Raw genomic sequence first — 27,781 nt, 5'->3', positions numbered from 1 at the left:
AGTCACAGCCATCGGGCAAGGCCATGGGGACACTGGCCGAGAGTCCCTGGCCACACCCTCCCCAGCCCCGCGTGCTCACCTGGGATGTGCTTGGCCCAGCCAATGATGACCACGAGCTCCCGGTCTGCCAGGTCACAAAGAGTGGTCAGGGCCTTGATGTCCCCTTCAGGCATGCCGGGGGGAGGCATGGCGTAGAGCTTGTCCGGCTCGGCCACCAGTAGATAGGAGACAATCTTGGTCACTGCAACAACCAAAGAGGGAAAGGTAAAGGCCTGGGAAGGAGGGAAAGGGCCAGGGTGGAATCTCAGATGGGTCAGGAAGAAAAGTCAAGTTCCTAAGGCCAGACGTGGCTGCAGTCTCCCCTCCCGCTCTGACTCCACAACGTTGCTGGCAGAGCTATTTGTGTTGCTGAGAAATACCCCTCCCAGGGAAGCTGCCTGATGAATTCTCCCAGGAGGATCCTGCGCAGCAACTTTGGGTGGGTGGGTGGCCAGGGGGGCACGTTCTGGACGTTGCGGCCCATGGCTTCCTAGGATCAAGCTTCATTTGGAGCCACATCCTATGGCACCCCCTATGGAAAGGCCTTCTGAATGAAGCCCGAAGCATTTGACACCAATGCTGGGCACTGATGTCACCTCCCCAAGATCCACATTGTCCCATGTCCCAGCAGTGGGAAGGTGGTACGTCCCCAAGGTTATGCCAGATGTTCCAGGTACAGACACTGGCAAAGGGGGCGCGGACTGCTATGGTACTCACATGGCTTTTTAGCGGGCGGAGAAATCTGCAAGCTCAGATACGGGCTGCTCTCTGAGTCCAGCCGCCGCTTGTATTTCTGGCGGCCTCCACGCACTCGGTCGAGGCGCACACCTATTGGGGAGGAAGGGGAGACTGTCTCAGAAGTTGTCAACATCGGTGATGTTGACCAGGAGTGCCAACACTGACTCTGGAATTTCAACGCTGGCTAAGTCCTTCAGGGCCACGCCCAGATGTCCCATGGCCAGCCTCAGGTCAGGTGGCTGGACAATCCTGAAACAACTGTCTAGCAGCGATGGCCCATTCCAGTTGCCCCGGCCTGGTCCTGCCTCTTTGGATTCAGCACCCTCCTGAAATCCATCCCAAGCAACTGTCAGCCCTTGAGTCTTTATGCCTCCCAAAGGAAAAAGACAACAGCACTTTACCACATGTTGGGGAAGAAGAAGTCGTATTATGTTAGATCTGCTTTGAACCCAGGGAGGGTTGAGTTAACTTGCCAAGACAGGACAGGGAACCCTGTCATCGGCAGGCACTTTGGAAGGATTTTCAAACTTTTCACATAGGAAGCACCTGGGTGGGCTTTTGTTACAAATGTTAATTTCTGGATCCCACCCTCTGAGATTCTAGGACGGAGCTCTACCGTTTGTGTTTCACACAAGTCCCCATGGATGGGATGCAGTGGTCCCGGCCACCCCTGCAAAGTTGGTGCCTAGAAATATGTTGACAGCAGGTGCAGAAGCAGTGATGACATCCACAATGACATCCCACAGTGACCCACACTGACATCCACTTCCAGGAGTACGAGTCTACCCTGGAAAGATCTGTTATTGTCACTGTGTCCACACTGCCCTCCAGAAGCCTGCCCCACCCCCACAGCTCCTGCTGTCTAGACAGATCATCGGTACCATCTGACACCCCCACCAGCAGATCAAGTGCACAGGGCCTAGGGGTGGGCTCCTCTCCCCACGGCACCAACCGATGTGGCCTGACCCGCAACAATGAATGGACCCCTTCAAATTTGCTCCGAAGTGTGAATCAACACAGAACACACCAGACAGCGAGTGCCCAAAGCGTGGCGCTGGGGCCCTGCATGGCCTGGAAGCCACTTCTGTCTTCTTGCTACACCTCTCCAAGGATGGCCTTACAGGTCCCTTCTCAGATTCCTTTACTTGAGCTAACTTGGACAGCCCTCTTCCTGCCCGTGAAATGGGCCTTGACTAAAATACACGGAAAGTCACACATGGAGACCAGAGTCCTCCAAGAAATCTCAGTTGCCACCTGAGCCTCTGAGGTGACAAGCCAAGTTCAACATCTGTTCTTTTCCCCAAAGGTAGAATGTTGCCCACAAAGCTCTAGTCAGCTGACAGGCCCCAGAAAGCCCTGTCTTCTCTTTTCCAATAAATTCCAGCACTTCCTAGATCTGGGAAGGATAAGATCTGGAGCAGAAGAAACGAGTGTCCTCCCTGTCCTGGCCTCCCCCAAGGCCCCGGCACGCCAGTCCCACCAGTCCGGGCCTCGCTCAGAGCGGGCAAGAGGAAGCAGGAATAATTGTATCTGACTGGAACAGTGACTTAGAGCCCATTCGTGCCAGGGGCGATTTCCTGGCTGTTTCTTTGTTAGGATGCACAGTTACTAAATTTAAGTCCCTGGGAGGGGAAAGGAAGTTTCCTAGAGCAACTGAAAGTAAAATTACATTGTTTACTGAATGGGTGGGGACAATTCCTTCAAATACGAATTGCCCTAAAGGGACTTAGGGAAGCTGAGGACACAGTCCCCTAGGTGTTTCCAGCTCATATCCTCCTCCCAGAGGGCATGAGGATGCGGTGTGCTCACCCAGCCCAGCCACCTGAGGGGACTGTCTCTTTTGGCCAATTACTACTCGGCATTTTCATCAGCAATGTCCTTTTAAAACTGCAACCCGGTACACTTCTGTATTTGGTACCGAATATGGTTGCAGCGAACAGTTTTTGGCTTCCTATTTAAAGGTAATTCCCCTACTGGGTCATCTCGTTGGGGCCTGTGCCCCACCCTCACACCCCCACTGCATATCCCAGTGGTTCCGGTTCTCCTGTTCTGCCCTCTGGAGGCCGGGTCAGGGACCCACGACTCAGGTGCAAAGACAGACCGAGGGGGAGGCCTGATGGTGACCGCATTCTCGCCCCTGGGCTTTCCAGGGCTTCTCCTAGTTCTCTCTGGTTTCTACGTGTGGTCTGCGAGCTCCTGGAGCAGAAGGTTCCCCTTCTGCATAGAGGGTCAGAATTTTGCAGCTGACAACATCTGTCACTGACTTCTCCAGGAGTGGGCTCGAGACAAGGATGAGCCCGCAAGCAGTTTCAGAGGAGGGAGGGAAGCCAGAAATGAACCGACCAGATTGCTGCCGTGGGCCACTGAGGCTCAACTCACTGAGGACTCTGGGGCAAGTGTGGAACATACCTCAGTGTCCGCCACTTGGGCTAACGGCTGCTCTGGCACTTCCTGCCTTCCAGGTGCAGGCTGAGCGGACTCCGGTGGCCGAGGAAAGCCCTGGGGCAGAGCTGCCATCACCAGGTGTCATGAAGAGAGGGTGCCGCGTGGATATGGGCAGGGACACGCTCTGCTGCCTTTCTTATCAAAGTGCGGCCCACAGGCCAGCGGCATCACCATCTTTGGGGCTTGGCAGAAGTGCAGAAGTCCCAGGCGCGGCCCCAGAGGCATCAGAACCAGCGTCTCACCAAGGTGACTGACGGCACAGCAGGGTTTGAGGAGGGCTGCACGGGGATGTCCCGGCAAACGCAGCTGTAAAGTCAACCTGCGCCAGCACCCCCGACCTTACAGGGGCAGCTGCACCCTACCCAGCCCAGACACAAACCGAGGTGCTGGCAGGACCTTGGCTCACATTTGTCCCCCAGTGCCCTGAAGCCTCTTCAGTGAGGCAGAAGGAACAGATACACAAACACAGGAAAGACGGCTTGGGGTTTAGAAGAGTTTTCTGACCCTACCTGTGACACATCTGTGTAGAAGCCTCCCCTGCCCACTACACCTGGGCTGAGCCACACCCTCCGCCAAGCTCGGCTTCCCCGTGGAACGCTGCCAACTTCATTCATCACCGAGACCTGCTGTGCACCAGGGTCTTGCATGCACTGTCCCTCCTGAGACCAGGACAAGCCCTCCCCACTTTCCTGACCTTCTCTCCTAGAGGCCAGTCTGGTGATCTCCCAGGCAGCTGTCGACCAGAGTGAGGAATGCTCAACTGAAAATAAAAAGAGGTGTCCATCCCTTAGCAAGGCAAGGATGGGCAGCTGCCACCTCTGCCGATGCCTCCATCTGGAATGTTCTCTGTCCTGACACAGGGTCCGGCCTTAGGTGTTCAGGAAAGACTTGATAATACAGGAGTGAATGTGCCTCCTTCCTCCCCACCCCCATGCCGGGCTAGGTGCTTCGTCCTGGGCTCCAAGAGCACACTGGGCTTCCCCTACTCACTGGCCACCCCTTACAGCCAGGGGCTGTTCACAGTCCTACTCCAGAGTCTGCCATGGTACCTGAGACACGGCGGGTACTTAGAAAATAGGAACTGTTACTTTTTTATTAGCACCCTTATTATTGTTCTCCCCAGTACTGTGTACAACTTTCTGGTAAATCACACTGATATCACAATGATACCAGCATAATTGATGGAGCACTTTCTATAAAGTATGACCATATTGAACCCACGAAATATAAAGTAGGTACTATTATCCCCATTTTACAAACAAGAAAAATAGGCTTGGAGATATTTAGCAATTTGCCCAATAAAAGACCCAGAGCTCTCTGCCATTCCAAGGTGTGGCCTCCGAGGGCACAGCAAGTGTAGACTCTCCTTAGATTTTCTCCTCCAGCTCTTTACAGCATAGTGGTCAATGGTTCTGATCAATGAACATATCAATTATCAGGTTATTCTATTTAAAAGAGAAAGTAGCCTGTTGGGTTTAATTCTGCACAAACTGACACCTGATGTGAAACGTGTTTGCTCCCCCTGCTCCTGCCTGCTTTTCTGAGTCCTGCTCTATGCACAAGCCCACAATCGCTGCAGCCTGTGGGATCCATGATCAAGGTCCCAGGCCCATCCCTGCCCCACCTCAGGTCCCAAACTCAGCTTCATCATCGGGGACGGGGGAGGAGGCAAGGGTAATATCAACTCTGCTCGCTGCGTATGGCTGTTGTGACAATTGAAAAAATGACGAATGATGAGAAAATGCCTGGTAAATTGGAAAGCGGTTTCAGTAGGCCAGGGGAGGCCGTCTCTCCCACCGCCCTCCCACCACCCTGCCACCACCCCGCGACGCCCTGGCATTCACCTGGTGCTGCACGTGCCACCTCATCCTGTTTCCCTTTACAGCCACCATCTTTTCTATCCCATGGGCTCTTAGAGGACAGGACCCAGGCCTGACTACATTTCTGTCCCCCCTCATCCCACAGTCAGGGTTTGCTAATGGCCATTTAGGGTGGGAGGTCCTGGGGCACAGACCTGTGCTTCCCAACCCATGCACCCTGGCACCCCAGCCTGGGCTTGGGCGAGATGGACCCCCACCTAAATGAAGCGTCCTTATCCCCTTTGCCCACACTGTTTCCAAAGGCAGTTAGTATCCTGGGTTCACCCTCGAAGGCCCAGTTCAAGTATTCTCTTCTGAGACGTCTTTCCAGGAGCCCCAGCACAGCGGCCGCCCCCTTTGCGGGCTTCCCTTTCTCGTTCCCTATTACAGCAGTGACACGACCACCAGCACTTCACAAGATGCCATGTGCCCATCTCCCTGGGGGGCTGGCGGCACCCCCTGGGCAAGGACTTTCATTCGTCTCTACAGTCCAAGCTCCGCACCCAGCCCGCGGGAGGCGATCCAGTGTCCGAGTAAAATGAAGCCCTTTAGACTTAGGAAACGAAAGAATCTCATGGTTCTCCTTTCACAGCTTGTCTCACCTTGTCTCACCTCTTGTCTCACCAGCCTCCAGAACCGCCCTCCCTCGAGGCAGCCCATTCCTCATGGAAGGTTCCCCTTGTACTGAGCTAAATTCTGTCTCCTGATCACTTACTACCCTCCGTCCTGTTCAACAAGGCAGCTCCCCTTCCACAAGACAATCTTTTACAGATCTGAAATTCTTGGGCACATTCCTTCCCTGGCCAAGCACCCTATTTTCTATATCTGTACGTTATTTGCAGTCCAGTCACCTCCCTGCCTTCTACGCAATTGTCTTTATTGATGTGGTAGCCTCTGAACTGAGAACTGTCAGCTCCCCAGGGCAAAGACAGTGGACAGATATCTGAATTTCTCCGCACTCTACCTAAACAGACAGTGGTCCATTGGTCACCTATGTTTATACTTATAATCTGCCACTGTGCTTTTACATTTTCTTGAGTGAGCTGCTCACAATGTTAATGAACAAGGGGAAGGCTCTCCCCAAGAGGTTATGGCATGGACTTCGTCCTCATGCTGAGCGCTACAAGATATCGTATCATGAAGCCTTCACAAATGGATCACCAAATGCTAGGTGGGCCCAACAGACAGTATTGGTTATGGACCCAATGTCCGTTCCCTCTCTTCCATGCCAGCAGAACCTGGATTTGCTGGTGGAGGCAACATGCCCTAGCCAGTCCCAACAATCTTGCTCCCCACACTCCCAGCTTCCCCAGTAGCAAGAGCTGGGCAGGTGACCTGGGTCTGGCCAGTGGGATGTTAAGGCAAGTCCAAGGTGGAGGCTGCTGGGAATGGTTTTGCTTTTCTGATAAAAGAGACAGGCATGTTTGGTGCAGCTCTTTTTGCCTTTCTCCTGCCCTGACCTGGAAGGTGAAACATAGTGGTGCAACCACCTTGCTATCATAAGGCAGCCATCTGAGGACACCAAAGAATGCCAGAGAAGAAAGATGAAATGAGCCTAAGCCCTTCCTGCTACCAGTTGGAAGCCTGTGCAACACCAGCAATTGCTCATCTCCAGGCTTCTTATAAAGTGGAGAAATCAACCTCATTTATCGATGCGTAAGCCACTAGCTATCAGGTTCTCTATAACTTGCAACGGAAAGCAATTTTCACTAACTGATACAATGGGCAATTACTTTTTAAATTAGGATGCTTAAGCCTTACAAATACCAACTGGAAAAAGAAAAGGAGACTTTAACTTGAAATGAGAGTTGCCTTATTGTTTGTGTCCTTATATTAGTAAAATAGCTAAAAAGCAGATTCAGGAAGAACATTAAAATACTAATTAATTTACAATTACTGTCTGGGATTATTGGATTTTATCATCTTATTGATACTTTCTGAATATCAAAAGGCATTAATAATGCTCATATGTACAGTGTTGCAGATCTCCAAATACCGTAAGAAATACATATCCTTTGTTTTTACCACTGTTCAACACTGTCTAAGCCCCTAACTTGTGCAGGTCAAAATTGTAACATTTCTAAGTGTTCCGTTAGTACAAAAAGAACTGGTAACCGCTGGAATACAGGGCCCTGTGCAGACGAAGTCCTAGAGTTGAGCCCAGGATCAGGTAAGGAGCCACCCCTCTTCTTGACCAATATGAGAAATCTCGAAATCTTATGGACACAAATACAAGCGGAAGGAAGCGGCACTAGCCTCAGGGTCAGATTCGGATATAAGTCCCTTGCTGCCTGAGTGACCTAGAGCAAGTTTGTTCACCTCTCTGTGCCTCAACCTCTTCACCTGTGAAATAAGGATAATAATAGTACCCACTGTGTAGCGATATTAACCCATTTAATCCTCATAATGGAAGTGTTTTCTGTGTAAGCACTTACAATAGTGTAGATGGTACATACATAGTAAGTGCTCAACAAATGTCAATTGATATTATTATAAAAATACTTCACCCTTGTAGATTTTCTGTCTCTTGACTGTATCAACGTCAATAAACTGGTTGTGATATTGTACTATAGTTTTGTAAGATGTTACCATTGGGGGAAACTGGGTAAAGGGTACATGGGATCTCTCTATATTGTTTCTTACAATTGCATGTGAATCTACAATTATCTCCGAATAAAAAATTTAATTAAGGCCGGGCGCGGTGGCCCACGCCTGTAATCCTAGCACTCTGGGAGGCCGAGGTGGGCGGATCGTTTGAGCTCAGGAGTTCGAGACCAGCCTGAGCAAGAGCGAGACCCCACCTCTACTAAAAATAGAAAGAAATTATATGGACAGCTAAAAATATATATAGAAAAAATTAGCCGGGCATGGTGGCTCATGCCTGTAGTCCCAGCTACTCGGGAGGCTGAGATAGGAGGATCGCTTGAGCTCAGGAGTTTGAGGTTGCTGTGAGCTAGGCTGATGCCACGGCACTCACTCTAGCCTGGGCAACAGAGTGAGACTCTGTCTCAAAAAAAAAAAAAAAAAAAAAAAAATTTAATTAAAAACTTTTTAAAGGCCGGGTGCGGTGGCTCACACCTGTAATCCTAGCACTCTGGGAGGCTGAGGCGGGTGGATCCTTTGAGCTCAGGAGTTCCAGACCAGCCTGAGCAAGAGCGAGACCCCGGCTCTACCAAAACAAAATAGAAAGAAATTAGCTGGACAACTAAAAATATATAGAAAAAAAAAATCCAGGCATGGTGGCGCATGCCTGTAGTCCCAGCTACTCAGGAGGCTGAGGCAGAAGGATCGCTTGAGCCCAGGAGTTTGAGGTTGCTGTGAGCAAGGCTCATGCCATGGCACTCTAGCCCAGGCAACAGAGTGAGACTCTGTCTCAAAAAAAAAAAATAATAAAAAAATAAAAATAAGGCCGGGCGCGGTGGCTCACGCCTGTAATCCTAGCACTCTGGGAGGCCGAGGTGGGCGGATCGTTTGAGCTCAGGAGTTCGAGACCAGCCTGAGCAAGAGCGAGACCCCATCTCTACTAAAAATAGAAAGAAATTATATGGACAGCTAAAAATATATATAGAAAAAATTAGCCGGGCATGGTGGTGCATGCCTGTAGTCCCAGCTACTCGGGAGGCTGAGACAGGAGGATCGCTTGAGCTCAGGAGTTTGAGGTTGCTGTGAGCTAGGCTGACGCCACGGCACTCACTCTAGCCTGGGCAACAGAGTGAGACTCTGTCTCAAAAAAAATAAATAAATAAAAATAAAAATAAAAATAAATAAATAAAAAATAAAAAACTTTTTAACAATACTAGTGGAAAAGTAAAATGGTGTAGCTGTTGTGGAACACAGTTTGAGGGTTCCTCAAAGTCAAACAGAATTACCATATGATCCAGCAATTCCACTCGTAGGTATATATCCCCAAAAGCTGAAAACAGGAATTTGAACAGACATGAACACTTGTCTGCCAATGTTCATTGCCTTTATTCATAATAGCCAGAAGGTGGAAACAACCCAGTGTCCATCAATAGATGAAGGATAAACATATGTGGTACATACAAACAATGCAACATTATGCAGTCAAAAGAAGGAATAAAGCTCTGATACATGCAACAACATGGATGAAGCTTACGAACACTGTGCCACTGTTTTTGCCCTTTGCTCTCCCTTTGCTGCGACAATGGGTCCGGTCGTCATCTGTGGTGTATGTATCATGCTCTGTAAACCCATATCTTGCTCTTGTGCTATAATCCTATCTTTCTCTCCTCAATAAACCTCATTTTCATGCTTGCCTTAAAAAAAAAGAACACTGTGCTAAGTGAAATAAACTAGACACAAATATTGTGTGATCCCACTTTTATGAGCTATCTAGAGTAGTCAAATTCATAGAGACAGAAAGTAGATCGGAGGTTGCCGGGGCTGAGGGAGGAGGACTGGGAGCTATTGTTTAACAGGCATAGAGTTTCTCTTTGGGAGATAAAAAAGTTTTGAAAATAGATAGTGATGATGGTTGGATAACACTGTGAATGTACTTAATACCACTGAATTGTACACTTAAAATGGCTTTTAAAAAGGCAAATTTTATGTGATATGTATTTTGCCACAATTAAAAAAATAATGTAATGTATCAAAACCCATAAAACTGTACACTTTAAATGGTGAACTCTATCTCAATAAAACTGTTAAAAATTTTTTAAATCCTTAACAGTTTTCAGGTTGGCGGAATTAACCTAAAATGTGGAAACACGTAGCAGAGCGCTTGGTACACAGTAGGCACTCAATAGTAACTTCTTGCCTTTCATCTGCCTATCGAAGGTGGTAGAGTCTGGCCCGAACTGATTTCCTCATGGGAAGAAAGGGAAATATATCCGCATAGTTGTCACTACCACGGCTCAGTGTGTTAAACAAAAACCCCCTCAAGAAACTAAGGTTCAGAGAGGTTAAATACTGTGCCCAGAGGCACACAGCCCCAACACCTGCGCTGTCTCGCATCTGCCAGCAGGGCTGATGGCTGCCTCTGTCCAACCTGAGGACAGAGGTCCTGCCCTTGGCTGAGGTCACACAGCTCCCACCCCACCCCCAACCTTATCACTACGCTGGTGCCCTGGCGCCTGCAGCGGCCAATCCCACTTCCCAGCTGAGGGCACGGGAAACAGCAAAGCAGCTTCAGGGCTGCTCTGGGACAGACACCCCCCTTGGGAGCAAAGGAGCTGGGCTCCCCAAACCCCTCTGGGCCCTGCCCCATCTGCTGGCCTCTCCCATCCACTGCAGACACGACAGGGCGTCCAGAGCCCGAAGCTGCCAAGTCCAGATCAGATGCCCATTTGCCGACTTGATAAGATCAGGCTTCTGACTTTTTTCTTAATGGAAGTAAAATAATTCCTGCTTCCCTCCACCTCCCTCCTTTCTTCTCGTCCTACCTCCCTAAGCTGGACGAGATCCCAGTCTTTCAGGAGTAAAAATAGCCGAGCGTGCAGGGCCAGCAGCAGCGGTGGGGGGGGGGGGGGCAGCTTAAGCTCCTTTCTGTTGTACCCAGACACTAAAAATAACCAGCTAAAGGTCTGCAAAGCCCAGCCCTGCACCTGGCCCTGAGCCTGTCCCAGGCACTTCCCCCTGGCATATTTCTCTTCCCACAAGAAAGGTTCAGACAGGGCAGGAGCGGGAAAGGCTTCTGAGCCAGTGTCCTCCTTCCGCAAGCTACTGTCCAGGTCTAAGGTCAGGATCCCTGCTGGCATTGCAAGATTGTCATGGCCAAGAGCTTTCTCTTCCCCTTATCCAGACCCCCCCGTCCATCACCACCACCAAATTCAACATCCATGGTGCAATAATATGAGCAGGTTCACACGTGTGCAGTGCTGCACAGTTTACGAAGCTATTTCATACCATATCTCACTTGAGCTGCGTAACAACGTTGAGGAGGGAGAATACACGATTATCATTGGTCCCATGCAAAATCTGAGGCTCAGAAAGATCACGTGACTTGCTCAGGGTCCTGCAGCCAGGAAATGTCAGAGGGCAGATCTGAAGTCTCCAAGGCTGTACAACGACAGGGAGAAGTTTCCCTTTCCTTTCCCTTCCTCTCTCTTCCCACTTGAGGAAGGGGCTATGGACTTTGCTACTGGCCAAGGAGTCTACGTTGAGGTTGGAATGGGCTTCTTAGGAGGAATTTCTGCATAACCAAGGAGACTAGATTCCACCCAGCTCTGCCATTTACTAGCTGTATGGCTTTGGTCAAATCACTTAAACTCAGTTGACCGGATCAGGCATGGCAAATACCTGTCACCTGTGCTACTCTCTTCCATTTCCTAGTCTGTGGCAGACATTGCTAATCAATCATGGCATTCCTGCCCACTGATCCCAGGCACTGCCTCAAAAGCCTGTCAATCACGCACTCCAGGCAGCCACTTACCCACCCTGGAGCTGACGGTCCAACTAAAGGCAATTTGCCATCCTGGAGCCTGAACTGTGTTAGAGATGGCCACTTTTGCAAACAAACAAACAATTGCAGGCAGAGAAGAGCTGGATGAAATAAACAAGGGGACATGGACCGGGCGCGGTGGCTCACGCCTGTAATCCCAGCACTCTGGGAGGCCGAGGCGGGTGGATCACTCGAGGTCAGGAGTTCGAGACCAGCCTGAGCAAGAGCGAAACCCCGTCTCTACTAAAAATAGAAAGAAATTATCTGGCCAACTAAAATATATATAGAAAAAATTAGCCAGGCATGGTGGCACACGCCTGTAGTCCCAGCTACCCGGGAGGCTGAGGCGGTAGGATCGCTTAAGCCCAGGAGTTTGAGGTTGCTGTGAGCTAGGCTGACGCCACGGCACTCACTCTAGCCTGGGCAACAGAGCGAGACTGTGTCTCAAAAATAAAAAAAAAAAAAAAAAAAAGGGGGGGACATGATAGCAAGTAACGGACTGGGAAGGCAGCCTTTCTGAGAAGATGACATTCAACTTGAGGCGGGAAGGATGAGAAGGGGCCGGCCCAGGGGACAGCATTCCAGGCAGAGGGAAGGACCTGAAAAGTCCTAAAGCAGGAAAGAGTTTGTCGTGCTTGAGGATCCACAGTAAGCCGGTGAGGCTGGCATGAGGAGACAGGAGAGGGACGGTATGAGAAGACAGTAAAGAGGTGGGAGCAGCTGGAGCATGCAGGGTCTTGAAGACCAGAGTGAAGCATTTGGGTTTTATTCTAAGTACAGTGGACAGCCACTGAATGATGCGAAGCAAAACGACAGAATCTTAACAGTGCTTTAAAAATACCACTCTGGCTGCTATGGGGATCAGATTAAACAGGACCAAGAGTGGATTCAGGAGTCCAGTTAGGAAATTGTCGAGATGGTCCAGCAGAAAGACGGTGCTTCCTTGGATCACGGTCGTGACCACGGAGATGAAGAAAAGTAGGAGAATCTGAACTACATTTTGGACATTGACCAAGGAGGAGGCAAGGATGACTTGTAGGTTTGAAACTGGCCCCCTATTGAACAAATTTCAATGACTTCTAGATAATCCTCTCCCTTAACTATTAGTATTTGACCTTTTGAGTTGTTTCCCAGAAATGGTGGGTTTTCTACAAGACAAAGGAGCTGAGATTCTGAAGGCCCCTGGGCAGACCTCCGGACGACTCACCATCTCCCACAACCTGCCCCCAGTGCCAGTAGCCCCTTGTTAGTTACACCTGCCCCAAGCCACGTGGCCCCTCCTTTAAGAGCCCATGATTTCCATCAGTTAGAGAGATGGATTTGAGACTGAACCAGCTTCTCCTGTTTTCCCAACAAATGTCTGTCCTATTAAAGAATCCCTTTCTTCCTTGGCCAGCCTCATTGTCTCAATAATTGGACCTTTGTGCAATGAGAACCACACCTAGGCTGAAATCCAACCTTGCAATTTTGACAACAGGTTTCTCTTGAGCAACAGGTGAGTAGCAGCACCATTCCTGAGATGGGGAAGACTGGACATGGTGGCCCAAGCCCAGAGTTCCTCTCTAGACATGTTTAATCTGTGATATCTCATAAGGGACCCAAGTGGAGATGCCAGTTGTGTGGTTAGATATTGAAGTCTAAACTATCTAGGGAAGGGGCTGGGCCAGAGGTCTAAGACTGAGCATCATCTGCATCAGTCTTTGATCTAGAAGAAATCACCTGTAGGGTATACACGGAAAAAAGGGCCTGGCTCCAAGACTTGAATACCTCCAAAATGTAAAGATCAGGAAGAGGCAGAGTTCACAAAGAAAACCACAAAGCATGGTGGGAGAGGTGAGGAGAAAGCTAGGCAAGCGGGGTGTCAGAGGAACCAAGAGCAAAGGTACCGGTGGACCGGCCAGCTGCCTGGAGCGTTGCTGAGAGGCAGCATGAGCAGGAGACAGAGAAGTGTCAGGTTTGGCAACTCGGAGGCTGTGGTCAGCAGTGAAGCCTGACTGGAGCAGGCGGGGAGATGCCCAGCTCAGACTCAAACTCAACTTCAGGAAGATTAAGGACCTACACGTGTGAGGCAGATTAGCAAACATCTTCACAACAGCAGGTTCAGAAAATATTTTTTAAATGACATAAAAGCACAACCATAAAGGAAAAAATTAATAATTCAATTTATTAGAATCACTAGCTTCTGTTCATTAAAAAGATTCCATAAAGAGAAAGAGGCTACAAATAGGGAGATTTTTATAATACAACAATTGAAAATGACTAATATATAACGTATAATATAAACTATATATCAGAATATATAAAGAATTTCTACAACCAGTAGAAAAAATAAGGTAGAAAAATAGCCAGGTGTGGTGGCTCATGCCTGTAATCCCAGTGACTTGGGAGGCTCAGTCCAGAGAATCACTTGAGGCCAAGAGTTTGAGATCAGCCTGAGCAACATAGCAAGACCCCATCTCTAAAAAACATTAAACAAAAAAAAAAATTAGCCAGGTGTGGTAGTAGACACCTGCTGTCCCAACTACTCAGGAGGCTGAGGCAGGAGGATTGCTTGAGCCCAGGAGTTTGAGGCTATAGTGAGCCATGATCATGCCACTGCACTCCAGCCTGGGTGACAGAGCGGAGGCCTCGTCTCTAAAGATAAATAAATAAATAAATGATAGGGAAAAGGCTTGGACAATACCTCACCTCAGAAAAGTAATCCTAGGCCAGGTGCGGTGGCTCACGCCTGTAATCCTAGCACTCTGGGAGGCCGAGGTGGGAGGATCACTCAAGGTCAGGAGTTCGAGATCAGCCTGAGCAAGAGCGAGACCCCATCTCTACTAAAAATAGAAAGAAATTATTTGGACAACTAAAAATACATATAGAAAAAATTAGCCGGGCATGGTGGCACATGCCTGTAGTCCCAGTTATTCAGGAGGCTGAAGCAGAAGGATTGCTTGAGCCCAGGGGTTTGAGGTTGCTGTGAGCTAGGCTGACACCACGGCACTCTAGCCTGGGCAACAGAGCCAGACTCTGTCTCAAAAAAAATAAAATAAAATAAAATAAAAAATAAAAAAAAAAGAAAAGGAATCCTAACTAGCTAAACACATGAAATATGCTTGTATCAGTCAAGAAAATATATATTAAAGCAATCAGAAGATACCACTTTATACACAACTAGCAAAAATTAGAAGCATTGGTGAGAATATGGAGCAATCATCTGATAAGGCTGAAGATGCCGTAGACCTGGTGCTTCCACTCCCAGGCCCCTAAGACCTTACAGATGTGCAACCAGGAAAACATGCACAGCATATGTAATAAAACCCAGAAGCCCCAATGCCTACCCACAGTAGACAGGCTAAGCAAGCTCTCCTAAACTCACGTGGCGACAGTGTACAGCAGGAGTTGTCCAGCTGTGGTCTATGGGCCATATCCAGCCCTCTGCCTGTTTTATCAGAGCACAGCCCGTTTGTTCGTTACATCTTGTGTGTGTCATTACAACAGCAGAGTTGAGTACTTATGACAGAGACCTTATAAGCCCACAAAGCCTGAAACATTTACTGTCTGACTTCTGTTAGACAGAAATGGAAAGGAATTAAGTACAGCACCGTGCAACAAGAAGTACGCATCTCAGAAGTATTGACTAAAAAAAAAATTGAAGCAGAAAAATATATAATTTCTTCTAAAAGTAAAAAACAGGATATCATCAGAGATACAAATAAATGGCAAAACTATAAAAAAAGGCAAAGGAAAAACAAAGTGAAATCCAGGATAGTGGTTGCCTCGGCGGCGGCGAAGAGGGAATGAAAACAAGGAAAAGTGCAGGAGGAACCTCCAAGGTAAGGGCAATTTTGTCTCCTCCTGGGTGGAAGGTGTCAGTGTTCTTCATGCTTGACACGTTTTTGACAAACAAGGGTTGTCCTCAAAAATATGTTATTCCCTTCCTCCATACCAACTGAGCTTCAGCAGGGTACGTGGTATCCCTGGTAACAGCTACAATTCCCAGACTCCCTTGCAGAGAGGCGTGGCCATGTGACTGGGTTCCACCAATGGGCTGTGACAGGAAGAACACAGGTGTGCTACTTCGGGTCCTGCCCTTCACATCACCCGGCATAGACTTCTCCTCCTGGTGGATGTCTGTGAGATGCAAAGAATTGAGGGTCCACAAGCGAGAGCCACATGCTGAGGATGGCAGAGCGGCCAACCAGTCCTGGATCAACCATCTGTAACCTTTAGAATGTTACATGAGAAATGAGAGAGAACTAAACTGCTAACCTGCTTAAGTTTCCTAGTTGTTTTTGGTTTTGTTTGTTTGTTTTTTCCTAAGCCACTTTCTGGGGTTTTGTTTGTTTGTTTTTGTTTTTTTTTTTTTTTGGAGAGAGGAAAGGGAGTCTCTTTGTTACAGAAGCTTAGCCTTACCCTACCTAATATAACATACTATGAATATTTCCCTGGATCTATTCAATGTCTACTTTTTAAAAAAGTTTTCTTGACAGAGTGAATGGGGTTTAAGGAAGTGAATAAATACAGTAAGTGCTGTCAGCTCCATTGGGTAATTTTGTTGAGAAAGGGAGTGAGATAAAGTAGCAGATCTGGATGGAGATAAAAGGTCAAAATACAATTGTGGGTTTTAAAATTAATTGTTTTCATAATATCTGCGTGCTGATGAAAATGATCCAGTGGTGAGGAAGAATGTGATGACTCTGGAAGCAGAGAAGATGCTACTAATATCAGAGTAAAGTATCAGACAGGAGAGCGATTCAGGGAACAGGAGGGGGACTGGCTTTTGTTAGGAGTGAAAACATCTGTGCTGACAGGAAGAAGGCAGAAGACATAGACACACAAACTGGTAGGTTTGGATTCAACAGTAGGACGGTAAGAAATTCCCCACTTGACTTCTATTTTCTCAAGGAAATGTGAAGCAGGATCACCAGCCGGAGGGGGAGGAGAGGCTATGGGAGATTCCAAGCCGCCTTCTGGATCCCAGAAGAAAATCGTTTTTATAACATGATGAGGAACATCTATCTCAAACCCACAATCAACATCAGCCTTCATGGTATAACTCTACGGGCTTTCCCCGAAGGCTGGGAGCAAGGTGACAAGGGCACTATTATCACTCCCATTTTACAGAGAGGAAAGGGAGGCTTCCAGAGGCTTAAGTACTTTGCCCAAGGAACTGACAAGTGGCGAAGCTGAGGTTCCATGGGGCCTACGTGACCACTGACCCTGTTATCCAATGCGTGGGAACACCGGCAGCTCCCACTGGGCAGTAATAACAGTTCGGCACAGACAAGATCACCTCAGTCTTCATTCAATCAACACTTCCCAACCAGAGGTCACTGTGGCTGAGTGGCCCAGAGCTTTAGGGCACACAAGAGGCTCCTGTGAGCTGTCAGGTGTGTGTGTGTGTGTGTGTGTGTGGTGCGGGGAGGGGCTGTGTAGAATGGAAAGTGGTTCGGGAGGGCTACAAACATACACTGGAGCGCTCAGGTTGTAGTTCAATACTATTCTCTGAAGTAATTGAGAGCTGCTTTTTTTTTTTTTTTCCAACACACTAATATATTTTGGAAAAGAAAAAGAATTTTTAAAGGCAAGCCATCTCTCATTCTCTTTCTTCATTCACAGGGCCAGAAAAGTGGTATTTCTGGCATGGGCTAGAGGCGGAATACTCTATAAATACAAAGCCATTAAACCCCATGCAGCGGGAACCTGATCGGGGCCTCCTTTTAATTTCCTGACACGAGCTGGCCACTAACCCAATTACCCAGAATCCCCGGGGGAGCCCTCCACCTCCCCAACAAGCACAAAGCGAGAGTGGGAGCATATTGCATGGATGTCAGCCCAGCTTTCACTGAAATCAAATATCCCTTAGAAAACACTTGGGAAAGGCAGGCAGGGGCCGATGGGGAGGAAACAGAGTGGGCCTGGGAGGCCGGTGGCTTGAGGGAGGTGAAGTGAGGTGAGGAGAAGGTGAAGTTTGTGGCGACGAGTCGAAATCCCGGAGCTGTACTGTGGACTCGGGGAGCATCCCACGAAATGCAGCCAATGGCTTTCCAGGGTTCTCCTGCATGAGGGGCCGAGTTAGCCCACAGCCCAGCCAGGCGGGGAGGCCTGCCTCATCCCGATCCTAGAACCCAGAGAGGGGGCCAGCCCAAGACCATGCCACCCTCTATGATTCCCAGCAGCGAATCCAGGAAGAAAATCAGGGCGGCTGGACACCAGTTTGCGGCACCAAACGCGAGGGGCAGGCTGCTGAAAAGTTGAGTGTAAACGAGACCAGTTTTGAACAAAACACTACAGTATTTTAATGCACCCAGGGAGCAGATATCTCTAAGTCATCCCACGGTGGGTTTTGCCAAGGAGTTGTCCCCTCTGGTCCCCACCTTGACCTGGCAATGGAGAACTGGTATCACAACACCCCTGCTCTGCAGGTGAAGCAATGATGCAAGTGGGAGATACCCGGACAGCCAGGACTAGAATGCGGGCCGCCAACTCCTCACCCAGTTCTGAGTCTGTATTCAATTTTTAACAGAGAATAATTACTTTTTCCCCTGAAAATACAGGTTTTCAGATAATAGATTTGCTTAAAGCAAAACAGACCCCTGGACCTCTCCTGCGGTCCACCGTGGGCTCTGGTCCCAGGACAGCGTGGGAGGAGGGTACAGGGAAGCGACACAGCTCGGGCCTGACCACGTGAGCAGTCCTCCCAGCTGGGATCCCTGGGCCGCCGGGGCCTCACGGGACAGGGTGAGCCAGAGGAAACCCCAGGTCTGACCTCTTCCCTGGCAGCTGCTGGTCCCCCAAACCACGACTGTTTCACTTAGGAAAGGAGAGCTGCTGAGAGGAAGAGGGGAAGCGGAGTTCTGCTGTGTGGGTGGTGGCAGGGACAGGGCAGAGGCATTCACCCTGTCCCTTCCCAGTCTTCCCCTTCCAGAAAGACTCAGGGCCCAGGCCCCTGGCCCCCCAACACCCCCAATGCCAGAGGCCCACTGTGGGACCTAAAGCAGGCGAGAAGCTCCGGGGAGGGGTGAGGTCTGCCTTTCAGAGTCAAGTTGGAGTCTGAGGAAGACAGAGGGGGCCTGGGCCCTGCATGCAGAGCCAGGAGGGACACCGAACAAAAGCGGGAGCGGGGCAGCTGCCAAGAGCCCCTGCCTGGCAGGGACCCAGGCTCCTGAATGAGGCTCGCTCCTCCTCAGGGGGCCGGTCCCCGCGGAGCTTCAGATCCCAGGATCTCACCAGGGCTCTGCGGGGGACAGAAAGTGAAGGAGGCTCTCTGCTTTGTCCACACTTGGGAGCTTTTGTGTCATCTTTCCCCTCTGGATTTAGACCTGCCAGCACTGGTGGGGAACGGGGGAGGGGATGTCCTGGTGAGTGTGTCTTCCTCCTTCAGGCAGAGCTCCTTAAAGGGGCGTTTTGGGCTCAGGGTGTCTGCCCAGATCCCGCCAACAGCCTGGGACGCCCCAGCTGCCTCCCGGGGTACAGGCCGTCAACTACAGGGCTATTTACAGCGTGGGGGGATGTCACCACGGGGCTCACCCTGCACACCCTCCCCACTTAAGGCAGCACAGGCCTCGGGCCACGTCCTCCCAGCATCCCCCACACGGTAACCCCGGGACACATAGCGCCATCTCGCTTCTCTTACAAGTGCCAGTCTGGATGTGAGAGCCGCTGCAGCCCATCAGCTGGGCACTTGGCCACCCCTGCCCCGACATCAGTGCATCCCCCTCACCACCTCCCCCTTCCTGGGGGGGCCACTACAAAGCACCCCCATCTATTCCCAGCACTGGGTGGCCCTAAAGAGGCTCTGCTCATTACTGCAAGATGGTCCAGGCATGGAGTGGTGGTCCCCTCTCCACACCCCCACCCTTGACCTATGCCCTGGGGGTGACCCAGCACGGACCAAGGAGGCTGTAGGCCCTGGGCCCAGCTCCCCTCAAACGAGGGGGTGACTGAGGGTGGGAGCCTCATCTCGCCCCAACCCCTGCAGGACTCAGTTCTGTCACCCTTAAGATTCTGGGGTATATTGATAACAGTGAGAAGCTTCCTGTTGCTCTAAGTTCCATGGACGCCATAAGGTAAGCAAAGACAGGCTACACACGCCAACCAGCAGAGTGGCTGGACAGCTGGCTCCCCTCTGACCTGGTGTCCTCCTGCCCAGAAGAAAGTGGCAGCTCCATCTCTGGGACTTAAGAGGAATGAGTCTCTCCAAGGCTAGAAACCCTCAGGTTCCCACAACCATGTGGAGAGGGAAGTCATGAGACCAGCGCTAAGGCATGCTTCTATGGGCCTTTGTGCCTCAGTTTCCCCCCTCTGTGAACACCAGGAGGCTCTGAAGCAGCAGGAAGAGCCTGGTGTAGGCAGGGGCAAGACCAAAACTGTGCAGTCAAAATGAACCAAAACCAAAGCCCACAGACAGTCTCTCGGCAGGTCCAATTACAGCCTATTCTTAATCTGGAAAGAGGGTTCCTTCTTCAGCTGACACCCCAAAAAGCAGCTGACCTATGTCTAACAGCTGAGGGGTCCTCTCCATCGCAAAGGGGTTAAATGAAGTGATCGATGAGAAATGCATTATGAGAAATGAGAAAGGCCAAAGTGCTGCATAGACACAAGCAGGCCTCAGTACCTGCTTCGAGGGCTTGTTTTAGGGGGACAGACGCTGGGCTGAGCTGAGGTGAGTGGGGGGTACCTGGAATGGAAAATGGAAGTGGGGGCTCCAATTTCCACAGCTCACAAAGGTCCAAGTTGTCATACTGACAAAGCATCACAAATTCGCACCCCTCCCCAGAGGGCACTGGGAGAGGGCTGGGAGGGGTGACCCTGGGCTCCCAAGGCTGGGCCCCCCAGGCTTCCCCCTCCTGGTGTAGGTCTGCATCCCAGGCCTGCCCCTCCCTGTCCCCTGGGGTCCCTCCTGATCACTCTGCACACCTCTTTTCCTGCCTCCTCCCACTTCTAGAAGGATCCCAGGCCCAGAAGCTTAAAAGCTGATCTGTAAGAATTTCCACTGGCTTCCCTGGAAGCTGGAGAAGGGAGGGACACACACACACAGACACACACACGGGACCCACCCCCAAATGGTACTGACTGGGGTTCCTCGAACTGGGCAGATCAGCAGGGAAAGTGAGGCAGGAGGAGACCCAGAGCTGCTGTCCACGTGTCATTTTCAGTTTTCTAGGAGCCACATTAAAGAAGGTAAAAGGCCACATTCAACGTTAGTTTCAGAAAGTTTTCTTTAACCTGACATATCCAGAGTATTACCATTTCTGCATGCAATCAAGTGATAAAGATGATCACTACCAGATTTCATACTGTTTTTCATGGTCCTGTGAAGTCCTTTAAACCTGGCATGTCTGTCACACTCAGAGCACATCTCAGCTGGGACTGGCGCTCAGGAGCCACATGCAGCTTGTGGCTGCCACGCCAGACCGTGTGGCTCCGGAGACAGAGGCCATGGGGGAGAAAGGAGAGGGAAGAGAGGATGAGAGCGGGTGCAGGGAAGGCCAGAGCCACGTCCTGTCCACTGCTGGACAACAAAGGCTGATTCTTCGCAGGTGAGGGGAACATGATTTATCATCCTCGGCCTTAACGTCTCTGCCCTTTTCAGCCTCAAAGCCTCAAGCCCTCTCAAGCCTGCCCCTCCTGGGGTGGCGAGGGGGCTTGCCCCCAAAGGAGGGCCTTCCCAGAGCGCCCCAACTGTCTAGGGCCCAGGTGGGGCCAGGAGTCCCCAGGCGACACTCACCAGAGAACTTCCAACTCCCGCCTCCCTAAAGGAGCGTGGGGGAGATGGCCCCTGGGTGGGCCTAGCCTGGGGCACAGTGCACGTGCGTCGCCTGGGGAAGGTCCACGGCTCGGGGGTATCTCACAGGGCCCCGAAACTGCCCAGCGAGAGGAGCCTCTTACCTTCCTTCAGCATCCCCACTTTGAGGCATTTCATGAAGCGACAGGCCTGGCAGGACTTGCGCCTCCGCTTGGTGATCTCGCACTCGTTGGTGGCCGGGCAGCTGTACTCGATGTTCCCTGCAACCAGACACAGAGAGGGTTGCCAGGCGCCACGGCCCACGGCCCGGTGAAAGGCTGGATGGGGATTAGTTAGCCGGACCCACAGCTCCCCCCACCCTGGGGGTCCCACAGGGAAGGCTGCTCAAAGTAGGTGCTCTGAGACGCTTATCAGAACGCTTCGCACTCTATTCCACACGGAAGTCGGGGTGGGCCAGGCAGCTGCTTGGAGAAACACTCTCCAGAGGATAGTCCCCACTGTTTTGAAGCCACCACTCAGCTGGGACATCAAAACTCACTGAGCTGGCATTTTAGCCCAGGAAGAGAATGTCCCCTGTACTGACTAGAGACCAGCGCAGACCACCACCACTCTGGCCTCAGCCTGGGCCCCCCAGTACGTGGAAAAAGCCTCTTGGGAACTCCGAGCCCACAGGGATCAGGCCTGGATCCACTGGGAGGCCCAGGCCACCCAGCTGTGCTGACCTGGAGGAAATCTCTTTCCTCTCACCACGTGGAAATGTCCTCATCTGCACAACAGTGAGATCTACACAACGAAGGACAGACGTGTGGAACATTGCTTTAACATTTGTGAAGCTCTATTCAGCGTGAGGCGGTCATTTTATAAGCACAGTTCATAGGGCAGAGGGAATCTAGGATTAATTTTCCAGGTCACTCCTTAAATGGGTCATAATACTGGCTCCCATGAACCTGACCCCACGCTCCTGGGAGCTGTCGGCCCCACAAGGGCAGGACTCTCAGCAGCACAGAGGCGAGAGGAATGTGGCGAGTGACTCATCCCAGTCCTTCCCAGTGGCAATCCAGGAAGAAGGTACTAATGCTACGCCCATTTTACAGATGGGAAACCTGAGCTTTCCAAGTGTTTCTGCGCAGTGTAAATGTATGGGTCTTCTTTAGGCTGAGCTGAAGTCCCGTGCTCTGGAGAGGCCACTGTCTCTTTTCAGGGCCTCTTCCTGGGAGGCTTCAGTCTGGTCGGGAGAGGCCGTGGCTGCCTCTGTACCCTCTGTTCTCTGACCTGTCCACACCGATCTAACAAATGCGCACTGAGCACCTATCATGTGCCTGGTGGTGGAAAGAAAGGCGGGGGGAGGGGCAGAGGGCAACTGAAAGCTACACACGGAAGCCAGCATGCCACAGTGCTTTTGTCATTGTGTCTCTTCCACTCCTGTCCCAAAGTCAGGGAGGTCTGCTGAGCCCGTGGTTTTCAGAGAACAGAATCTCTGATCTAGAACACACCTCTTGTTCCTGCCCCGCCCCCAGACAGCCACCCCCTGAGGACACAGGGAGAAGTTCGAGGCCTACCTGTCCTCTGAATCCTGCACACCACACCCCATTCCCGTTATAGCCATGACAGCTGAGATGCATCGTGAACCTCCTGTACGCATAATATGCATCAGCTCCCTCGGCCCTCACAACGACCCTCGGAGGTAGGCACGTCACTGCCCCATTTCACAGACTAAGAAACTGAGACTTGGGCAGCAGAAGCCAGTTACTCAATGCCACACAGAGCCACCCTTGCATCTCACAAGGAGCTTGGGGAGATTGGAAGTGCCACCCTCCAAGGAAGGCCCCTGTCACTAACCCAGCAGTGGAGCCAGTCTGGTGACCATCAGGGGAGGACAGTGTCCTCGGGCTTCCCTGTGTCACAGCCTGCCCATGTGGGATACGGAAACCACTTCCTATTGCATTTTCTGGGGACGGGCATGAGCCATGTTCCACCACTGACAGAGTGTTCTAAGTAGCAAAATCACTCAGCGACAATCACTTCATTGTCCTGAGTGCCCACGACAGCTCATGAGTATTCTTGTCCCCAGTTTTACTGGCGAGGAAACAGATTTCCCCAGAGCACCCTGGAGATCCGCAGGTGAGGGAGGCTACGCTCTCTCCCTCAAGTCCCCGGTGCCACCTTTCTCTCTGTCCCACCTCCTGCAGGGAGGGGGCTGGGGGATGGGAGGTGATGGGAAGGGGAAGGGGTCAAGATTCTGGGCCCTCCCCCTCTTGTATCTAACTCTAACCATTTCTTTTCTTTTCTTTTTTTTTTTTTTGAGGCAGTCTCACTGTGTTGCTCAGGCTAGAGTGCCGTGGCATCAGCCTAGCTCACAGCTACCTCAAACTCCTGGGCTCAAGCGATCCTCCTGCCTCAGCCTCCCGAGTAGCTGGGACTACCGGCATGCGCTGCCATGCCCGGCTAATTTTTTCTACATATATTTTTAGCTGTCCAGATAATTTCTTTCTATTTTTAGTAGAGACGGGGTCTCGCTCTTGCTCAGGCTGGTCTCGAACTCCTGAACTCAAACAATCCGCCCGCCTTGGCCTCCCAGAGTGCTAGGATTACAGGCGTGAGCCACTGCGCCCGGTCTCTAACCATTTCTTAGAGCACTTTAGCTTGTGTGGCTTCCCGGGAACTAGATTCAATATTCATAAGCATGATACAATGAAGAGGATAAAACAGAAAAGAGGAAAACACACGTATAAACTAATGCATCCAAGTCTTTATCTTGGCTTAGAAGGCTGGGTAGAACTTGGCCTCCACCCTTCCCCACCCTCCCCACCCCTCCCTCCCCCTCCAGCCTCAGTGTCCTGATTTCCTCCACTCCCTGTCACTCTGCATAATTATCAGTTCCTGGAACTCCCTGATCTCCTAGGCTTCCAGGCCTTTGCTCCTGCAGCTGAGGACAAGCCCACCCCGCTCCCTCCACCCCTGGCCTGCCTACTTCTCCGGGTCCCCCCTGCGGAGATGCGCCTTCTCTGTGCTGACAGTCCACTGCCGTCCCCACCGCTGCCTCTGTCATACCTGTCTGCCTCCCCGACCTAGACGGGCTCCGCTCTGCAGTCCAAGTGACTGGGACCCTGTAGGTGCTGGACCCACGCTGAGTGAACACCGCAAGTGCTCGTTATGGAGCAACTACTGTGCTGCTTTGTGTCCATTGATGCTTTAATTTTTCCATCCACCGTGGAGGTGAATATATTTCTCTCTGTTTTACAGATGAGAAAGGTGAGCAGAGTCTAGGATGGGGGAGAGTGAGGACTGGAACCCAGGTGGCCAGCTCCAGTCTGCCCTGAGCTGCCGTGCAGGGGGCTCGTGCTGCCTGGGGACGCCCCCTGCCCTCTGTCCACTTTCCCGTGCTCTGCTCTCAGCTGCACAGCCAGCCTGCCAGCCTTTGTGGGAGGGTGGACCACAGCCCGTCGCCTGACCGCCCACAGCGGGTTAAGGTGGGCGTGTGGACCTGGTACTGGTGCTGTCCCCGGACAAGAGGACTGAGCGCTAACCGCAAGTCTCCGGCATGGTTCTCAACCCTTTGGGGGGCTGTGTGTGTGTATGAGAGAGTCAGCTAGAGGGAAAGAGAAAGAGAGAGAGACAGACAGAGTTCTAATTTTTTATTTATTTATTTTTGTTCCTTTCAATTTGTTTTATGGCTGCAGCGGCTGGCTGCCAGAAAAGCCAGGCTGGTTGGCCTTGCTTTGTAATTTTTGTAAGTGCCTCCTGGATAAAGTGATGAGATTAATTCATCAGAATCCCTGTGGTCTCTCGAGGGGAGGCCAGAAGAGCTCAGGGAGAGGACATTGGTGGCAAACATTCGTGCACACCCCCACCCCCCACCAGCTGAGGTGCGGCAGGTTTGGGGTTGAGTTCTCACAGAACAGGACAGAGCCAGTGGGTAGCCTAAATTCAGGGTTCTAACCCGGGAGTCTGTTCAGTCTAGACATATGTAGACTCCACTTCGAACATGTCACCTAACTTCTCTGAGCCTCAGTTTCCTTATCTATAAAATGGGTACAGTTCCCATCTCATGAAGTTACACAGATTCAGAGACAGAATGCATGTAAAGAACTTAGTGAAGTGCATGTACTTGCCATTCCTATGATTATATTCAGGCAGATCTGCCAGGGTAGGTACGGCCAGAGGACCCAGGATAGGTCTTTTCCAGGTGTCAGACCTGAGGCTAGCCATCCATTCTGACATTTAAGAACACTCAGATCTGCCTCCCATAGCTAGACCTCAGCGCGGAGGCTGCTCGTGCCTGTGGGAAGGAGGCAGGCACACCCAAAACCTGACTGGGATTTCTGTGTGACCCTAAGATGGAGGGCTAATTGACACCACCAGCTCTCTTTGACCCCAGGCTGCCCTAGGAGGAGGAAACCCCAGGGCACCCCCATCCGCTGTCCACAAACAGCTGCAGGGAGCAGGGCCGCCCTGCCCCGGGCTCAGGGATGCAAAGCTTCGACAAACAGCTTTTGGGGACTTGTGGGCTCAGAGGCTGGTGGCTAACGTCAGGGCCTGAGTGGCCAGTGTTGTGGGTGGCTGGCGTGAAAGGACCGGGCTGGCAATCACTTGGTTCCACTCCCTGATTTATCTCGCTCCTGGAGGACAGAGGCCCTCCCTGCCATCTCTGCCCAGCGTCCTCTGCCTCCACCTGTTCCTCCTCCTCACCCGCTAGATGGCCGAGCTCACTCACGCCACTGGCTGCTGCCATCACGCACTTGGCAAAGATGCGCAGCCGGCTCGCTGCCTGTGCCTCACGCCCTTACCCCCATCGCCTGCTGATGTGCCCACGGGGAGGTCCTCCGGGCTCCTCGCTTTTTCTCAAACTGAACCCCCGTCCTCCCCCAGCCTGTTCCTCTGACTCTATTTCCTGTCTCGTCACAGGGGTGACTGGCCACCTGCACCCAAGTCAGCAACCGAGGGGCCTCCTGGGTTCTGCCCTCTCTGCTCCCAAGAGCCTTTTCCGCCTACCTCCTCCGTAGCTCCTCCCTCCTCTCCTTCTGCCACAGTCCGGGTCTCACACTCCCCACCCTGGCCCCGCCTGTCCCGTGAGGCCTCCTGTCTCCCCCTCCCCCCCACTCTGCCCTCTGCCCCCTGGAGGCAGGTTGATAAGGGCCCCAGGTCAATCCCCTCCATGGAGCTCTGATTTATCATGGCACACTGAACACACCTGTCTACATGTCTGCCCAAGAGCCTGGCTGCACAGGTGTGGGAACTGTCTCCGAGAACGGAGGAAGTAGAAGCCTAGGGAGCTAAAGCAGGGGATCCCAGACAAGAAGCAAGCTGTGCTGTAGAACCTCAGAAGCAGCAGGCACCAGAGCTAGAAGACAAAGCAGCAATGGTGTCCAAATCCTGGGAGGAAATTATTTCCAACCAGAATTCTGTTCCAAGCCAAGATACGAATCTCAGGTGAGGGCTGAAGGAGGGAATGAAGACATTTCCTCGGATACAAGGTATCAACAATATACCTCCCTTGCACCTTTCAAGCAAGCCCATGGAGCATGTGCTCCCCCAATAACGAGTGAACCAAAAAAGAGCAAGAGGTAGGATCCAGAAAACAGGGAATCCAACCCAGGAGAAAAGTCAAGGACGTGTTAAAAGGAATTGGTAAACAGGCAAATAGATTTAACCAAAAATTATGATAGAACCACACTGAGGCAGTTGAAAGATTGTGTGTGTTGGGATGAGTCATGTAATTGGAGCTAACTTCCATAACAGAAAGTCAAGAAATAATGTCAAAATCGCTAAGACAGAGTCTCACTCTGTTGCCCGGGCTAGAGTACCGTGGCATCAGCCTAGCTCCCACCAACCTGAAACTCCTGGGCTCAAGCGATCCTCCTGCCTCTCAAGTAGCTGGGACTACAGGTGGGCACCACCACACCTGACTACATTTTCTATTTTTAGTAGAGATGGGGTCTCACTCTTGCTCAGGGCTCAGGCTGGTCTCAAACTCCTGACCTCAAGCTATCTTTGGCCTCCCAGAGTGCTAGAATTATAGGCGTGAGCCACTGCACCCAGCCTGGAAGAAAGATTTTTTTTTTTAATGGTTAACTCTGGTTTGGGAAGAAGAGAGACTAGGTAGAGCAATAACTGTTATCTCTCATTATAAAATGTATATTTCTATTATACTCTTTAAGCTATAGGCACATATTATATTGATAAGAGTTAGAAATTAATTTAAAATGTAAATTTAAGAAATTCTCCAACTGTTCCCCACCCTGCAGAGAATGAAACCTATACTCCAGGGCAAAGCCTACCAGGCCCTTTATGATCTGACCCTAATCTCCACCAGCTGCGGCCCCCAGTTTGCAGGCTCCGGCAAGCCTGCGGCCCTCTCACGCCTCCCTCGATCTGCAGCTCCTCAATTCCTCCTCCTGGTGAACTTCCCCACATCCCTGGAACCTCAGCTCTCATGTGGCCTTCTTGGTGACATCTTCCCTTCTGTCCCAGGTAAGCTACATGCTCCTTCCCACCACCCATCCCCCCATACTTGAAGCAACTAGCTTAGTGTTTCCTAACCAGGATCTTAAGTGTTCTCTC

The 27,781-nt window shown here is 51.1% G+C and overlaps 1 protein-coding gene across 3 annotated transcripts in view; it reads right to left on the bottom strand.

Annotated features, from left to right (window-relative positions):
- The window catches only part of ESRRB (estrogen related receptor beta), a 102,201-nt gene that overhangs the window by 13,930 nt on the left and 60,490 nt on the right, over positions 1 to 27,781 (bottom strand). Inside the window, exons 3-5 of one of the 3 annotated variants that reach the window (XM_069465147.1) lie at positions 21,364 to 21,480; positions 757 to 867; positions 80 to 241 (exon numbers count right to left, since the gene is read on the bottom strand). In XM_069465147.1, the coding sequence (XP_069321248.1) occupies positions 80 to 241; positions 757 to 867; positions 21,364 to 21,480 (390 nt within the window). Of the gene's footprint in view, positions 1 to 79; positions 304 to 756; positions 868 to 21,363; positions 21,481 to 27,781 lie in introns of all 3 variants that reach the window. The other 2 variants (XM_069465149.1, XM_069465148.1) reach the window with 2 other exon arrangements.

This window comes from Eulemur rufifrons, chromosome 2 (genome assembly GCF_041146395.1).
Source record: "Eulemur rufifrons isolate Redbay chromosome 2, OSU_ERuf_1, whole genome shotgun sequence".
Taxonomy (NCBI): Eukaryota; Metazoa; Chordata; class Mammalia; order Primates; family Lemuridae; genus Eulemur; species Eulemur rufifrons.
Note: the sequence above shows the minus strand (reverse complement) of the source record. Positions and strands in the feature narration are given on the sequence as shown.